The 18,943-nt window shown below is 43.4% G+C and overlaps 1 protein-coding gene across 1 annotated transcript in view; it reads left to right on the top strand.

Annotated features, from left to right (window-relative positions):
- LOC133424374 (TGF-beta receptor type-2-like) overlaps positions 1 to 4,941 on the top strand; it is a 55,636-nt gene extending 50,695 nt beyond the window's left edge. The window contains exons 9-10 of the mRNA XM_061714928.1: positions 1,406 to 1,533; positions 3,768 to 4,941. Of these exons, the coding sequence (XP_061570912.1) occupies positions 1,406 to 1,533; positions 3,768 to 4,001 (362 nt within the window). The 3' untranslated portion in view covers positions 4,002 to 4,941. The remainder of the gene's footprint in view (positions 1 to 1,405; positions 1,534 to 3,767) is intronic.
- Positions 4,942 to 18,943: the final 14,002 nt, after the last annotated feature.

The raw sequence follows: 18,943 nt of genomic DNA, 5'->3' as shown, positions 1-18,943 counted from the left end.
GAGTTAAAAAGAGGGTCCAGTTTAGGACAGAAGTTGTCCTTGGAAGAGCTGACCAGCTAACCGAATATATCCATATTTGAATAAATATAGAATGATGTAGGCTGGGTCTGACCCCTATACTGCCCGAGAAAATGTCCTCAAGTTCCTCAGTAGAACCTTTCAGTTAAAAAGGTGAAAAATGTTATGTTAACATTTCACCCCTGAAAGATACAATGATCTGTTGAAGTATGGAAGAGTATTAAAATGCAAAATTCCCCTCTCAAAAATATTTGAGAGGGGAATTTTTTTTATTGTGCACTTATTGTGCACTCGAGAAAAAAGTGGAAATGTCGAGATTAATGTTGAAATACAATTTCAAGAATAAAGTCGAAATTTCGCCTTTTTTCTCAACATTTCAACTTTAATCACGAAATTTTGTCATGTTTCTCCACATTTCGACTTTTTTCTCGAAGTGCATAATGAAAAAAAAAATCTTCCTCCTCTAAAATATTATTTTTATTTTTCTCCTGCCTGGCCCTAATACTCTTCCATAGTTGAAGACAAAGCTCCATGGATGAAATAGTTAAAGACAAAATTGAAAAAGTTTTGAAATTTGATTATATAACAAACACTTCCATTTTTTTTTTGTATTATTCCGTACGGCATTAAAGTGTTAAACTGAAAGCCATGCGTCCCTGGTCGGTTTGATTTGGAGCCGTAGTTCTTGATACTTTTGATGTTGACACGTTATTATTCGACTCTGGTGTGTAAACAAGGATAACTTTGCAGCAGCTAGTGTCCCATTTCACAGCAACTGTGCAGGCCGGAGAGCCCTCTCTCCAGGGCTGAAGACGGGCTGCAGCTGTTGTGAGATCATTTTTATGAGGTTTGGACACAATCCCGGAACTTTTTCATTTTTTTTTTTTTTTTTATGGTTTCAACTCCAAGCATTTTTACCCATAGAAACAATAATTACAAAACTGAAAAAAAAGGGGACAAATACTGATTTTGGTATTGTTTGGTCTTAGGTCGCAATTAATTACTTGGCAGCAGAAGCAGATGTGTTGTTTTTAGAAGCAAATATGACTCAAGTGCCAGATCTGACATTTTCCTTTCTATGCTAGAATAAAGATTTCATTTCCTGCTGTCAGCATTGTTTGTGCCAGTGTATAAAGCTTGAGTGGAAATAACAGCTCAGTGGCTTTTGCAGGGAAATAACCTCATACCAGTATCCTTTTACACTTTCTAATCACGTTAACTCAACAGGCCACCTGTTGCACTCCTCTGTTTTCATGATTTTTTTTATCAAAAACTGTTTCCTTGAAATTGCTTTAAATACATTTGGTTTGATGTTTCCTCACTCGCAGCTCAGAAGAGGATGAATGGCCTGTGTCTGATCTTGCGGGTCTTGTTTTGTATCTTTCAGAAGTGAAAGAGTACGAGCCTGCGTTCGGTTCTAAGGTGCGAGAGCACCCCTGTGTGGAGAGCATGAAGGACAATGTGCTGAGAGACCGAGGCCGACCCGAGATCCCCGACAGCTGGATCAAGCATCAGGTCAGATACACTCAGTACTGGAGTTGAGGGGGGATGAGGGGGGGTGCCATCCCCCCCCCTGAAATAAATACGGTCGAAATCACCCCCCCTGTAAAACTGACATCCCCCCTTTCCATCCCTTATGTCATTTAATCAATGAATGTGGTTTTACTGCTATTTCAACATTTAGAGTCATCACCAGAAAAATAACTTATTTGACAATTTTCACCTGTTTCAAGTCAATTTTCACTTGAAATAAGTAGGAAAATCTGCCAGTGGGACAAGATTTATCTTCTTGTTACAAGAAAAAAAAACTTGTTCCACTGGCAGATTTTTCTACTTATTTCAAGTGAAAATCTACTTGAAAAAGGTGAAAATTGTTGTTTTTTCCAGTGATGAGTCTTGTTTTAAGTGTAATGAGATTTTCTTACTAAAATTAGACTTTTTAACTAGAAATAAGACAAATATTCTTGTTAAGATTTTGAGTTTTTGCAGTGATCCATTTTACTTATCCTGTGAAGGACAGAGTCATATTGATAAGTTCAGAAAAGTGTTTTTTTTATTGTTGTGTTTTGATGTATTTGATGTAAGCCCAGTGGATATTTAAAGCTTACAGAAGGCTGCATTTAACTGCTGCTATGTCATTCCTGCAGTATTTCTGCAGGTGTTTTGGTCACTGCTATTATTTGTAATATATTATATTATTTGTAATCAGCACAAATTATCTGTCCCCATATGATCAAATCCACCATCCCCCCTGATTTTCTTTTACAGCTCGAGTACTGGACACTCTAACTGTAGATTCAGCATGTTCAACATTTATCAGCATGTGCAGCATGCAAGAGGCAATAAAACCAGTGCAAAACAGTTGGATATGGGCAAAATATTAAATATATTCAAACTATATAACACTGACATAGAGTATGAGTATACTTATTGATTCATCTGTAAAACCACCTTTAGAAAATGGAAAAAATCTGAAAATCCAGTATGAATGAAAATAACTCAATCTAATAATGTGGCTATTTCAAAAAGCCTGAGTAAAATTTCAGTTCACTTTTGGCGCTTTTGCACTAGTCCCGCCTCCGCCCGGCTCGGCTCGGTGCGGCTCGTCGCGGCTCCACCCGTCCTTGTCCTCGTTTGTTTTTCCACAGCCTGGTGAGAAGTGGGCAGGTTGGGGTGAAGCTGCTGTGACTTACTCGATTGCGCAACCGCTTTGTTTGTGTCGGCGCAGATGAGAAATCAGCTGGAGCCGCGAGCGGCGGAGAAAAAAACAGCCCGTCTACATCCCTTTTTTAATTTTCTCGACAGCCACCAGGTTTATGAACATCTGCACCTCAGAGTTGGATCACCAAACAGACGTTAATGCTGTATAATAAAATCGCCGCGAGTCGCCTCGCGCTGACTCCCACTTCCTGATTCAAACGTCTGACGGCCCCGCCCCCCGACCAATCAGGGGCCTGTAGTTTGATGACGGCCCCGCCCCCTGACCAATCGGTAGTGAGGAGGGTTGTGACCTCAGAAATAGTCCCGGCTCAGCCCGGTTAGAACCTCGCCAGAATGGTTACAGAAATAGTATCTGCTTGGAGCGGCTCTACCCGTCTCAGCCCCTAGAGAAAAAGCGCAAAGCGGGGCGGTGGCGGGTAGAACCGAGGTGAAGCGGGACTAATGCAAAAGGGCCAATAAAATATAGGTTATCAGCTATGAAATAACAGCTTTTTGCAAGTCATTGATGCGACTTGCACATCAGACCGGATAATATGACCTTATCTTGCACAGTAATATCAATGATCTGTAAACTGAATTCACAAGACAACAGTGTTGGTGTACCAGTTAACATTGCATACACTGAGACGGGGCTGGTATTAAACAACGTATTCTCCTTTCCTCCTCTTGACAACTTAGCAGCACGTAGCTTCAGTCTGCCTTGCTTCTGTCGTCGTCCCTTATTTTGAAATATGTCCACACTGCTGACGTCCCGCTGCATTAATTGTTGCTATCTTGCCTGAAACGGCGCTGCCAGTCTCACTCATGTATCACTCTCTTCTCATCACCACGCTGACTGCAGCTCAACATCTCCCCCTAGAGTCACTAATCAGTAACTACAACAACAATGAAGTGGTATCGGTGCGTGGTATCAGAGAGTTTTTGCGAGTACAAGTACGAGTTTATGAGAGCAGTATCGGCCGTGGCCTCCCTAGCCTGCAGCAGCATTCAAGCGTGTGGTCATCTCGTATCTCTTCCTCTTCCTGCAGGGCATCGCGGTGATCTGCGCCACGATCAAGGAGTGCTGGGACCACGACCCCGAGGCCCGCCTCACCGCCCACTGCGTCGCAGAACGCATCGCGGAAATGGAGGATGAGTTGGACAAACTGTCCAGCCGCAGCTCCTCGGCAGAGAAAATACTGGAGGAGATGAAGATCCCGACATCAGTGGAGATCCCGGAAGAGGAAGTCAAAATCAGTGAAATACAGGACATCATAGCTTAGGACTGCTCTGGGAGAGGAAGCACGTTATCTGTGCGAGCTCTCCACGAATACTCTTCCACAGCTGCGCCGCTGGTTCTGGTTGTATGGGGTTGAGGACGGGACGTCGAGGAGCTGAGCTCTCGCAGGACTTTGAGCCAGACTGAGCGTCAGTCACCGTCTACTCGTAGCCCAGCAAAGATCAACTCTGGATTGGTGCTTTTTGGTCTCCACCGCTTCCAAAGTGCAACGGCAGAAATTATCAGCAGAAAAGCTATCGAGGTAAAAAAAACAGACAAACAAACAAAGTTAACTGGAAGCTTCTAAAGATGTGTTGAGCATAACAGTCACACAAGCCTTTCTCTGGACATCAGGTCTCAGTATGAGGCGTAACCAGGGCAATACTTACTAAACCAAAGATGTTTGACGTGCACTTTACCATGACATACTTACACATTACACATGTTTTTATCATTTCCACTTTTTTTTTATTCTAACATGCTTTCGCCTGAAGTGCCTTAATGTTTTCATATTTGAGCCAAAGTGTCAGCAGAGAGGCCCCATGGACACTACGGATGCTGCAGACTCCATCCCCACCAGCGGCTCCTCAGAGCACCAGCCTGCCACTGTGTCTGAGCGAGTATCAGAATGGGAATATGGGTGCTAATCCTGTTTATACTTATGTTCATCTTGTTTTCAGAATAAACAAGCAATGTATATACAGACAATAAGTGTAAATATATGTGTGAAATCAGCCAAAAGGGAACGTAATCCTACTACAGTGCTTTTTGTTTGTTTTTGAATGCAAACGATTTCATAAAGATGTATATCTTAACAGTGTTTGTTTGGTCTGTATCAACAAGCAGTGTGCCAAAGAAATGTTACCCTGCCTTAACAATACTTTATGTGTCATATGTAAGATATTGTAAATGTTTTACAAATTAAAGATATTTCTGTATACTGATTCTGTTCTAGGTTGTTCTTCCACCCACTGAGTGTTAAATGATTTAATCACGTAACATCTCGTATTAGGAGTTATACGGAGAACGTCTCTCCCTCACCAACGTCCAATGTTCTCGTCCTCGACCAGGACTGCCCGCTGTGTGGGGTGCACGTCGCTGGTATCCGCATGCTCGGAAAGCATTTTGCAATCCGACACAGTGGAATTGCCGTCGTTTACGTGTGTTGTAAGTGCGGGAGAAGCAACACGAACAGCCACTCCATCATGTGCCGTGTCCCCAAGTGCGGGGGGGGGGGGGGTGCATGAGATGAGTGACACTCACGGGTTCACCTGTGATCTCTGTGAAGCCCGGTACACATCGGAGGTTGGTGTCTCCCAGCCCAAGCGACACGCCCACGTAGCGGAGTGGAACGAACTGAGGCGGGCTAAGGTGGGGCCCCCGAGAGGAGGAATCAAGCGTACCAAGCTCTGGAGTGTGCACGAGGTACGGGCACTAATCCTAACTCATGAGGGAGTATTGAGAGTCAAAAGCCTCGAACAAACTTATAGCGGATAAGTTGGGAAACGGCAAGACGGCCGAACAGGTGAGGAGTACTGTAAGAGGAGGCTCCTGTGTATCGATATGGCAAACGATAGCCCAGATATAGCAGTGGACGAGACAAGCACGCTCGATCCACCGGTGGAACAGTCCTCGCCTCATCCACCTCCAGACCTGGCTTCGGTCAGGTTAAGGGCGGCGATTGAGACGGGAGTTGAGAGAGAAGGGGCCGAGGAGATCAGGGCTATCGGTGCTTTGGTTAGGGAGGTAGATCAGAATCCTTGTCTGATCGAAACCTCAGGAGAGGTTCTCCTGGAGAACCCGGGCCAACGCTGCAGCCAGTACTGTGCTTGGCCAGTCAGTGCTGCATGATTAGATTGTGGTGTCAACAGTGTTGTAACCATTTCCACTCACACTTGACACATCCGTGACTCTCTTCAGTCCTCTTTTTAAACTTGACTTACTTGACTTAAGCCCTTTGCTCCTCTAGGGGGCATAGAGACAAATGACAAATGTCCTCCATTTCACTCTGCTTTTAGCTGTTCTTTGGAGATCTCCCCAGTTGAGCGCACTCTCTACCATTTCTGCCGCGGTGCTTCTCCTCCAGCTGTTCCTGGGGCGACCTCGTTTCCTCTTTCCTCGGGGGTTCCACTTCAAGGCTTGTCTGGTGGTTTTCTGAGAGTGTGGCCAATCCAATTCCACTTTCTCTTCCAGATTTGTAAGTCAATGGGATCCAGGCTTGTTCTTTTCCACAGGTCCACATTGATTACTTTGTCCCTCCACCAGATGTGGATAAACACCTGCCTCGGGATTCTCCCGAGGCAGGTGTTTATAAAAGTCTGCAACTTGTGCATTGTCAGTGTTGTTGTCCTCCAGGTCTCGGCTCCATACAACACCTGTTTCACACTGGAGTTGAAGATGCGCATTTTGGGGTTTAAGGAGATTTTATTTGAGCTCAAAATCTTCACTCTAGCCTTGTTGGTTCTGCTTTTGATGTCGGCATCTGTCCCTCTGGTGTTGTCCACAACGCTGCCTAGGTGGGTGAAAGATTGTACCTCCTCTAGAGCAGTGTCGTTCATAAGGATAGGGTTGGTGGTTTTGGCATGGCTGTGTTTTTGCTATATTGGGTTTGAGACCGAGTTTTATTGCAGTTTGTGAGAGTCTGTCCATTTTCTCTTGCATCTGTGTATGTGTATGTGAAAGGAGAGCCTCTTTTTAAACAGTGGATGAAAATTAAACTGTACACCAGGGATTGTGGTTCGCGGCCCTCTGGTGGTCCGTGGCCCTCTGGTGGTCTGTGGCGGTATTGCAGGTGGTCCGTGAAATTGTAAATGGAAAACAATAATAATTTAAAAAATATATATTTATTCTTTAGACTCAATTTATTTTCCATTTACTATTCATTTTTTGTGAATTATTTATCCATCCAAATGATGTCAAATGAGTGAGAGTGAACTTTGTAATATTATAAGCGCTCTTGGCTTCCTATTGGTCATTTTTCATTGACAGTTTTTTGTTTTGTTTTTTTTTATAGTAAAAGGTGCCAATAAAAATATACATTGATGCAAATAAATAGCCTATATAGGCCCATACTCTTATTTAAAAGCAAGGTGCAAAATAAAACAAACATCCCCAAAAGCAGTTGGTCCCCGAGTTGCTTCTTGGTTATATTGGTGGTTCCTGGGACAAAACCAGTTGAAAACCTCTGCTGTACACCACTGAAAGAGCGACGGCAGAGCGGTTGAACGGGAGTACTTTAGATGAGGGAAACTATGCACATAGATCACACCGACAATCCCACCTGTATGCAGTGAACCACATCAGGGCCCGGTGCAGTACGCCCCCTCATCCTTGAGACTCCTTCACCATATGTGCCATGGAGATGGTTGCTGGTTGTCGCCCAAGGAGCCGGGCCTCGGGTCGGCTCTCAAAGCCTCTCCCAAGACGCACCGCTGCTGTAGCATCTGTCATCCATATGCTTCTCCAGTTTTGTTTAGTCTCATAGACTATTTTCATCTTGTTACCCTAAAACACTGGAAGTTGAGGTTGGATGGTTTGGCGGGAAACAGTTTGTTTATTTTCCAGGCTTCTACATTTATTAAAAATAAATACATCCTGCTTAAAAAGCCTCGCCTCACCCTAACCCATAGTTATCATCAGCATGCAGTCTCCTGAATGGATTTATCTTGTTCTTCAGACCCTCCAGACACGCGCTACCTTGTTGGTTGACGTCCTAACATGCTGCTTCACTGTTCTGACTCCTGGTGGTGCCATCTCTTTGTCAAATTTACTTATAACGCACATTTAAAAAAAGTGCTGTAAAGAAACACATACTTACACACGTAACTAACTAAAAAGCTGGTGAGAAGAGATGGGTTTCCAGTGCAGAGTTGAGAGCCCCGGGCTTGAGGCCATCTGATGTGGGCGGGTAAGTTGTTCCACAGCTTCGGAGCAGCACGTGCAAAAGCACGCTCTCCTTTAGTTTGTAGCTTGCATCCTGGGCCGGCAGGAGTGACCGATCACACCTCAGCCCCCCCCCAGAAGGGTCTGACCACAGGGTGGCTGCTGTGGACTGGGCTGTAAATGTATGGTTGAGAAAACATCATTTACGTAGTGTCTTTGTGGTATACTGGACAGACGTGTCCCTAATACCCAAGAAAAATGAAGGTGTAACATGTCTCCTTGATGACATCGTTGCTCTGCCACCTACACCCTCCGTCCAAACCATCTTTCCTTGGCCACTGACAGCCCCCCCTCCCACCAAGCAGAATATGTCCTCCTCTGCGCTGAACAACTTGCAAGCTTTTCCATTTACAAAACCCCGCTGATTTCTTTTCTGTCTCGTGGCCAAAGAGCCCCAGGTGGACCTTGTCTGTCTGCAGCACGGTTTCAAAAGGAAGGAAAAAGGAGTTGTGTTTGTTTTTCCACTTCAAAAATAAGCAAAAGATGTAATTTGTCTAACTTCTGCTGCAGATGTAGCTACCACTCTCTCCTTCCTCCCGCGTTCCCCTCCTCCTTGGCCCGGTCCTGGTCTTTCCATCATAAAGCTCATGGCAGTCTTTGTTGATGTATTCCTGGCATCAGTGACTCTCATCAGGAGCAAACATCCTGCGTCTAGAATTAACTCCTGGCCTTTTTTCCACTCTTTTACGCTGTGGCAGGACTCTTGTATATACCAGAGGCCTCCCTCCTCCCTCCGTCTGCTCGCCGCGCTACAAACACCAGGCTGCATCAGCTGGTCTCACACCATCATTATTTATACCGATTACTTCCAGCTGCTGTACACCTGCCTGAAACTGTGGATATGAGGTTGGAGCTTTATGTTCTGCCCAGTGTGAACTCTGTAAACTTATGTACGCACCTCCAAACTCATGTTTTATGTCTCCACTTCAATGTGTAATCACTGAAATAACTATAACTATCACGACATTCTTTTACTCTTCAGGGCAACCCCCCCCCCCGGTAACTATAGTGGTTCTTGGTAATGGCATCATGGCTGGTGGTTTGCTTATCCCTGAATAATGCCTTCCTTGAAAGTTTAATAAAGCAATGGGCCCATCTCAAACCTCACCCTTCTGTCCAAGGTACTAGAAAAAGTAGTTGCCTCTCAGCTCCAGGACCATCTCAAACACAATAATCTGAAAAAATTCAGTCAGGCTTTCGTTCAGCCCACAGCACAGAGACAGCCTTGCTGAAGGTGACAAATGACATACTCTTGACAGCTGACACAGGATCACCATCATTACTTATCCTCCTCGACTTGAGAGCAGCATTCGACACTGGACCAAACCATCCTCCTGGAGCACCCTCAAAACACCACTGGACTTTCAGGCAGTGCTCTGCAGTGGTTCCGGTCAGTGTGCGAAATACCCATCCATATTCGGGGGGGTCCCTAACTCGCGTTTTTTTAACAGGAGGCAAAATTGTGCATTACGATGCAGAATGTTATTTACAAATTAAATCTGATAATTAAAATAAATAAAAGACATTAATTGGCACCACACTGGTGCACTTAATGAATAAATGCCAGGTATAAGACACTGGCGCACGACCAGTGCATTGAAGAAACGATTAAACAAATAATTTAATGTATTTTTTTAGACAAATAAATAAAAAATACAATGAAAATGAATTGTACATTCAAATAACAGTAATAACAACAAATGCCACTATCGGAGACGTGCAATCAGTACACTTAAACAGATCCTCAGCCTGCACAATGATGACTGATTATTTAACATTATGTAACCATCCAGGAAATTATGTTTTAACACAGCTGTGTGAACACATTCACAAACTCCACTCATAACAGGTCATCACGCAAAATAAAAAAAACAACATGATGGCTCTCAACAGGTGGGTTCACGCAGCTTACACATTCACAAATCACACTCATAACAGGCCATAACACAAAATAATAATAATAATAATTTAAAAAAAAAACATTAGCTCTCAGGTGGGTTCAGGCCATATTAAGCAGGCTGGCCTCTTACCTTAAGTTAAAATAGACTTCTTGTGCTTTCCGTCCTGGTTTCCAGGAAGAAGAGAGGCGATGTCCTGCTTTAATCCAGCCTCTGACAAATGGAACCGGGTCGAATTTGTCCAGAGGAGGTCCGTTGAGGTCACAAACAGGAGTGCAGCAAGGCTTTCTTTGCACAACCTGTTGCGCACCTGGCTGTCCGTGTTATTAACTGCGGAAAAGCCACGTTCGCACTCAGCTGAAGTGGGAAGAAACGTGCGACTTGCACGATCTCTTAAACATATTGAATCTATGGCGATCTCTTAAACATATTTAATTGACCATTAGTGCCAATCAAATTATCATATTATATTATATAGCCTAATTTATTTATTTTTTTGACAACATTGAGACCCCCCCTAAATTTGGCTTTTGAGTCCTTCAGGGGGGCTCAAGGGTTAATCGGGGGGGGGTCGAACCCCTCCGTATTTCGCACTCCTACCTCTCACACGGGCCTGAATATGTGTCACTGGGAGGCTGTAAGCCCAGGCTGCTCCCTGTCACCTGTGGCGTCCCACAGGGGTCGGTCTTCGGCCCGATCCTTTTTATCACCTACATGCTCCCACTCGGCCGTGTCATCAGCAGACATGGGATATCCTTCCATTGTTATGCCGATGACACGCAACTCTACATAAGAACTGCCCCCACTCCCTGTGCAGCCCTGTCATCTCTGACCATCTGTCTCAAGGAGATAAAGACATGGATGAGTAACAACCTCCTAGAGCTGAACAGCAACAAAACTGAGGCTTTCCTTCTTGGCACACCACATCAGATCCAGACTTCCCCCATATCCCAACTCACCTTTGACGGCCAGGTCATCCGGACTGAGTTGGACAGCAACTCAGTCACAAATTTGGGGGTTTGATTTGACCCCCACCTCACTTTCAACAACCACATACAACAACTGTGCATAACTTCATTCTACCACCTCCGGAACATCTCCAAACTCCGCCCCACTCTAACCCTACCAGATGCAGAGAAACTGGTACATGCCTTTATCTACTGCAACGGACTCTTTTTCGGGATCTCTTGCAAGAACATCCAGAGGTTGCAATACATTCAGAACAGCGCTGCCAGGGTCCTGATGAGTGTCCGTAAATACAAACACATAACCCCCAATCTTTACACACTACACTGGCACCCTGTCTCTTTCCGGATCAACTACAAAATCCTGCTACTCACCCATAAATGCATCAATGGACACGCACCACCTACAATACCTACAAGACCTCATCACTCCACAAACCTCCACCCGTTCCCTCATATCTACAGGCAGCCTGCTCCTCCGAGTCCCAAAAACAAGACTCCACACCATGGGGGACCGAGCCTTCTGCTCATCAGCACCTGTGGAACAGTCTCCCCGCCCAGTTGAGGGCTCCACAGAACTTGGACACTTTCAACACAGGCCTAAAAAACCTTCCTATTCAGGAAAGCATTTCACTGTTAAGGAGAGTAGAGAGGACACTGCTGTGTTTGTTCGCTGCTTCGCCATCTCTGAGTTTTTTAATTATTATTGATACTGACCTTTTCTTGTACTTGTTTTAACTCGTTTTAATCGTGTAAGCACTCACAGTAAGAGATTCCCTGAATGAAGAGTGCTCTATAAATAAAATCTATTATTTTTTTATTTATTATGTCAGTGGCAGCTGAAGGGTTGATTCACCACTGGTGACCTGTCCAGGGTGAACCCCTGCCTCTCACCTCAAATGAGCTGGGATAGGCTCCAGCAGACCCCCTTGACCCTGCAGAGGATAAAGTGGGTATAGATAATGGATGGATGGATGGATGGATGGATGGATGGATGGATGGATGGATGGATTACCTCTTCCATTAAATGTTTTAAAAAAGGGGAAAAAATACTCTAAAGTGCTGATATATTGCTTAGACAGCTTGACAAATGTGCTTTGGTGTCATTCCAACAACATAAAAAAATGTTTGAGTCACCAGAATGTTGTTTTTACTCTTTAGCAACTAAAATAACCCCTATAGAACTAGAGTAGGTATTCATCTGTAATGGGAATGTGAACACTTCCCCAAAACAAACATAAAATACATGTGTTCTTATTTTTCTATGTTCACCAGCAAGGAAAAAGAAAATGTTCCAAAGTCCTGAAATATTGTTTAGACACTTTGACAAAAACTAGTATCATACTGCATTTGAACAACAGAAAATATATTTATGGTCTCCAGGATGCTTCTTTTTAAAACTCTTAATTAAATGAATCACCCTCGTAGAACTAGGTGGTGCTCTGTGTCACTCACTCTTTACATTAGTTTCCAAAAAAACAAATATGAAGAAAAAGCCTATTATTTTTCTAAAATGAATGAATGCAATTAAAAGTCCTGACAAAAGTCACAATGTTGGATAAGCAGTCCACTCTTAAGTCCACAGACTAGGCCTACTGTTTCCAGTAAAGTCCAGTTAGACTACTTTTTTTTGTTTGCATTTAAAAGCAGTTGCTTCTCAAAGATGGCATCTCCCAATCTGTTTCGCCTGGGCCTAAATATCTGGCCTCCAGGACTGAAGAGCCTCTCTACTGGAGCGCTTGAAGGGAGTGCTGTGTTGTATTTGATGAACAGCTGTTTCAGTTTGGGCAGGAGCATGTACTGCCTGTAATGCCTTAACAAATTTTGAGGCATTGTCAGTCACTGTGCACACAATCTTGTTTTGAAATTTAAATTCCTTATACACATCTGCCAACACCTTTGCCAGCACATCATGTGTGTGTGCTCCTCTGACACGACGGCATGCAAGGGCTGCTGATCTCCTGTGTGATACATCATTTTTGTCAAGCCAATGTATGGTGATGCCCATAAATCCCTTGTTGACAGCTGACCAACAGTCTACTGTTGTGCATACGCAGTCAATATCAGCAAGTTCAGCTTTTAGGTCAGTGATAACCTCATTATATTCTTTAACAGTCCCTGCACCTGCCTTCTTGACGGCACACGTCTGCTTGGTTGCAAACCAGTCACTAGTTTGATGAACGAGGGCTTTTCAACCTTACTAAGAGGCTGTAAATCTCCAATAATGTAGTCCAGTATTAGTTTATCTACCTGTTGCAGGTAAATCAACCCCCTGAAGGAGCAGCAGTGTGACTTGGTTCATTTGGGGCTGTTGGCAGGGGGTCTTCTTGGCCTTTCCTGAAGACTTTTTTTGATGTTCAAGGACTTGGAGATACTTCCTAACACTGGACGGATGCTTTGACTCCACATGACGTCTCAAATTTGAACTGGATGAGGTCGAAGTTCACACTTGTTTTTTCAGCGCAGGTGGACATAATTGGCATAGAAAGCTGAGATTTTTACCGTCAGACTCTGTGGGAGAATATTTGTAAAATTCTCGCAGATAATCATAAATGGGCGCATCATCTGACGGGCTCGCTGAAGCTGCATCCGCAACGTCTGTCTCTTCGCTTTTCATTGTTTTCAAGACTGCACCGGGCTCGGACCACCGTTGTCATGCGAGCTGGTGCCCGTTGCTATGCTAGTGTGTGTGCTGCATTGTGGGTAATGTATTGTGAAGTCGTCGTCTTGTCAAGGATTTTAAATGTGCGCGCCGCCCGCTGGTGAAATATATTCCGTAATAATTGGACCTAAACAGTCAAGCTGAAACTCACATAATCTGAACAGAGACTGAGAGACTTGTTGCAACACATTATTTCCCATTTTTACTCGTACAGCTTCAGTTACTCAACAGTCCGGGGTCTCTACACTCTGCATCTACTTTCCGCTGCTGCTGCCAGATGCTGGCATTCAACATCCAACAGTCTGAATGGTCCATTTCCTCTTTAGCCCAGAGGACACGACAACCACCATTTCCAAAAACAGTTTGAAATTTGTACTCATCAGACCACAGCACACACATCAGTCCATCTCAAATGAGCCCGGGCCCAGAGCAACCGGTGGCGTTTCTGGGTGTTGCCTTAACTGACAAATACTATCACTGTGTGTTGTTTTTATTAATGTTTTACACAATGCTTCACTTACCTTGGCTGCTCATATACGTATTACTGGAGTAAACCAGTCCACTCATGTTCTTCCTCTGAGCAAGCCTCAGTCGCATGAAGGTAGAGAGCTTGTTTTTAACACTAAATCAAAGGTCATCTAACTATCGAGCTCTTTTCGCTACCACCCACCCGAGCATGAATATTCGCAGGGAGGCTGAGTAGTGTGATCTGCACGTGGGGAAAATGTAAAATGCTGTTTTTGTAACTCTGTCCGTATGTGTTTTTAACTAGACCGAACTATGTAGTATTAAATGCCTGTAACTGAAGCGGCCTTCTCTGATTGGTCCGTTTGAATACACGTAACCCAACAGAGTCCAGGGGGAACTATAGGCTACTGCAACTCAGGGCAAAAGTTAGTTTTAAAAGTTCAGTTTGTCTGTTTAATCAAAGTGGGACACTAATACATATATTTTATTACCAGCCCTGCAAGTCTGACTTAACCCGAATTGCATTTGATGATGTTCTATTTCTTCTTCTGTTTTCTTCAATCAGCTCTTTGCAGGGATTGAGCCTTATTCCATGCTGGCAAGCTTCATCACTGAAGCAATCAAAACCATTCTGTACGTCATCAAAATAAATCAATAAATGAAAGATTTACATTTCTGCATCGGCACCTTTCGCTGAGTGGTGATTAACTTGGACAACATGCACGTGATTAAGCACTTGTTTAATATCTTTCAAGGTCATTGAATCCATCATCTCCCGGCTACCTAAATCATCATATTCCTCGAAGCACAGGCCGAGGTGGAAGAGTAGCGGCTAGAGACTCCAGTCTTCAAATACAATCTAAACCTAAATGCGATTATAATACGTTCAAAAGCCTCACGCTTAGTCTGAAATTCCCAAGCTGGAAATCATAGAAGCCAGTTTTGTTAGTGGTAGTGTACCGGCCCCCTGCTGGTGCTTATCTAGAGCTTCTATCTGAATTTTCAGATTTCCTATCTGGTTTATTGACCACTACAGATAAATTCATCATAGTGGGTGACTTTATCATTCATATGGATGTTGAAAGCAATAATCTTAAATTAGCTTTCAATTCTCTTCTAGAATCATTGGGCATCTCACAAAAAGTGGACAAACCGACGCACTGTTTTAATCATACCCTCGACCTCGTCCTCAGCTACGGTGTTGAAACAGATGATCCGTTGGTGTCACCTGTAAACTCCCTCTTATCCAACCACTATTTATTAACCTTTGAATTTAACATTGTCGATGTTCAAGCGCAAAATAGGAGGTATTATTTTAGCAGATGTTTGTCCAATGAAGCTATCGCTCACCTTACGATAGTGGAAAATAGTGATGTAGTCGAGGCCAGTGACCTGGGTTCTACCTCTGCAGATGTTGATTTCCTTGCTAGTAACAATGCTGATTTGTTGCATTCAGCTTTAGATGCAGTTGCTCCTTTGAGAAGGATGATTTCCAACCATAGGAGCTTAACTCCCTTGTATAATTCAGATATTTGCACGTTGAAACAAAACATGCGTAAAATGGAAAGGAAGTGGTACTCTTGTAAGTCTGTAGACTTCTATCGTGAATGGAAAGATATTCTAATAGTATATAAAAAAGCCATTCGCAGAGCCACAACAGCTTATTATTCATCGTTGATGGAGGATAACAAAAGTAACCAACGTTTTCTGTTCAGCACTGTAGCCAGGCTGACAAAGAGTCACAACTCTGTTGAGCCTTGCATTCCTGCAGCTCTCAGTAGTGAAGATTTTATGAGCTTCTTTAACAGTAAAATCACGAGAATTAGAGAAGAAATCAACCAGCCGGTTGTGGGCGTTTCTTCAGCTTTAGCGACTTCCCTAGGCTCTGACTTGACTCTAGACCAGGGGTCGGCAACCTCAGGCACGCGTGCCATGATTGGCACGCGGCGGCATAATCATTGGCACACTAAATCAGCCTTTATTCACCGCACTACCCGCCCGTGCGCTCATGAAAGAAACTCCTAAAATAAAGAGTAAAAAGACAAGTAAAAGATGGGGGATTACTTGTAATTTTCCTACGTTTGTAGTTTCTAAACAGAAAACAAGCTTGATATTGTGATATTTAAATGTTCTTCTATTTTCATCCTGCCGCTCGCATTGAAAGCCGGGGGAAAGCGCTGTAGGAAACAGTCATGATGAGGAACGGCTGATCCAGTTAGTTGAAATGAGAAGTTATCTCTATGATTCCTCCTCATTTCAGCACAAAAACCTCAATAAAGTGGCAGAAAGAAATACTATCCTATTATCATATAGGTTCCGGAACATCGGGAGGGAGAGAAAAGGTCCTGTAAGTGGGGAAAAAAACGTCGATTTAACGCAGTACCATAAATCAGCCTTCACAGACAGACAGCCAGGACGCGGCAGCAGCAGAAATGAAGAGGAGCCGGCAGCTCAGTTTAAAATACATTTTTGCAGCGGGACAAAAAAGCAGCAGCCCTGCTGTGTTGCAGGTAGGCTGTGCAGAGATGAGTATGGGCTTGCCACCCGCCCCTTGAAATACGGAATTGTTACGTAATTGGGAATTAAAAGTTGCGTTCCGTATTGAACCAATACGGAACCCCTTTGCGCTCCGTTGCCTAGTTAAGCCTCATTTATGGTTCCGCGTTAAATCGACGCAGAGCCTACGCCGTAGGGTACGCGGCGACCCGCAATGTACGGCGTAGGTTCTGCGTTGGTCTGACGCAGAACCATAAATCAGCCTTTACCTCTCACTGCTGCTAACTGCACCGACACGCGCGACTTTAAACAAAAAAAAAGTCAAGTCAAGATGTCTCCAGAGGCTCCAGACACCCCACCTCGTCCTAAAGAGGAAACAGGTCTCTCTGAGGTGTGTCAGACAGCATGCTGCAGGAACCTCCATAAACATAATATAACATCCCAGAGGAACCAGGCATCTGTTGCAGAGTTCCTCATACCTGAAACATCCCCTGAGCTTGATGTGGTGTGATACGGGACATATATTATGCTCTTATTTATTGGTCATAATATACAAGTGAAGGTCGGAAAATAAGAATATATTGCTAAACTTAATTAGTTTCAGTAAATTCAACTAAAGGTGAAACAAATATATTATTTCCCACTACATGCAAAGTGAGATATTTCAAGCCTTTATTTGTTATAATTTTAATGATTATGGCCCACAGCTTATGAAAACCCCAAATAAAAAATCTCAAAAAATTTGAATATTTTATGAAATCAATAAAGAATTAAATAATCAAAATTATAACAAATAGTTCAGTGGAGCTCCTCGCACTGAACTTTGAGCAGACCTGTTCGGAGTTCCACACCACAGTTCTGAAAGACAAGGAGCTGCTTGTCTTTTGTCGTTTTGTCAATTAATTTAGGTGTGAAAGGGGGATTCTGGCCATTGTAGAAGTTTAAGATATGATTATCTTGATTTCAAGATTTATTCATGCATGAAGAATTAGCCATGATGATGAACGTGTTATTATGTTATCAAAATGCTTCATTCTTTGCAAAAATTCAGATTTTTTGTGTGTATTCTTGCATTGATAAAAGATGTGATTATGGAGCTTTGAGACCACCAGAATGCACCATTTTGAGTCTATTTTTCAAAATTTTTCGGGGGGGCATGCCCCCGGACCCCCCTAGAGGGGTCGGGCGCGTTGCGCCCTCACTCGTCGGCATTAAGAATTGTCCTCTTTTTTTAGGACAAGCTGTTCTGATGCCTGTAAAATATGCTTGCATGTGGCCTGTATAGAATATAATTCCAGGTGTGTTGGAAATGTTTTTGTATTTTGTGTCATACCGTAATGTAACTTTGTTTTAGCCTACTGTTGATTATGGCACATTCATTGACAAGAAATTTTCCCACTGGCACTCCATGTCAAAAAGGTTGCCGACCCCTGCTCTAGACTGTTTCGATCCTGTAGACCTCCCTGAGCTGACCTCACTCGTCAATAGAGCTAAAACATCTAGACCCCATCCCAACTCCACTACTCAAAAATAATATTGGTATGACAATTCTGGACTATATCAACTTATCGCTAAACTTATGATATTTACCACATGGTTTTAAAGTTGCAGTAATTAAACCTTTACTTAAAAAACCTTCTGTTGACCCAGACATTTTAGATAATTATAGACTAATTTCCAACCTTCCATTTGTATCTACAAAGTCTTTCAGTCAGGGTTCAGAATGCATCATAGCACACAGACAGCACTGGTTCGAGTCACGAATGACCTTCTTATGGATAGATAAGGGAATAGTGTCCATACTGGTTCTACTGGACCTCAGATAAGGGATTAGTGTCCATACTGGTTCTACTGGACCTTAGATAAGGGATTAGTGTCCATACTGGTTCTACTGGACCTCAGATAAGGGATTAGTGTCCATACTGGTTCTACTGGACCTCAGATAAGGGATTAGTGTCCATACTGGTTCTACTGGACCTCAGTGCTGCTTTTGACAATGTAGATCAGCATTTTACTGCACAGGTTAGAGCATGTTGTTGGGATTAAAGGGACAGCTCTACGTTGGTTTAAATCATATCTATCTGACAGTTTCCAGTTTGTTCATGTACATGAAGTTTCTTCAGACCAGTCGAGGGTCTGTTATGGTGTTCCGCAAGGTTCAGTGCTAGGGCCAATCTTGTTCAGTTTATACATGCAGCCCTTGGGAAGTATGATCCAGAATCACGGCATACACTTTCATTGCTATGCTGATGATACGCAGCTCTATTTGTCTATGAAGCCGGATGAAACAGAACCGTTAGTTAAACTTCAGGCATGTTTTAGGGACATCAAGGACTGGATGTCCTCTAATTGTTTGCTTCCAAATTCCGATAAAACAGATATTATTTTTGGTCCAAACCATTTTAACAAGGGATTAGATGGGTAATCTGGGTTAAGGAGGCTGACACCACCTCCACCTTTAAAACCAAATTTAAAACGTTTCTGTTTAGTAAAGCCTCTAGTAAGTGTTAGTAAA

This window comes from Cololabis saira, chromosome 3 (genome assembly GCF_033807715.1).
Source record: "Cololabis saira isolate AMF1-May2022 chromosome 3, fColSai1.1, whole genome shotgun sequence".
Classification (NCBI taxonomy): Eukaryota; Metazoa; Chordata; class Actinopteri; order Beloniformes; family Belonidae; genus Cololabis; species Cololabis saira.
The sequence above is the reverse complement of the archived record's forward strand: the minus strand, read 5'-3'. Positions and strand labels throughout refer to the sequence as shown.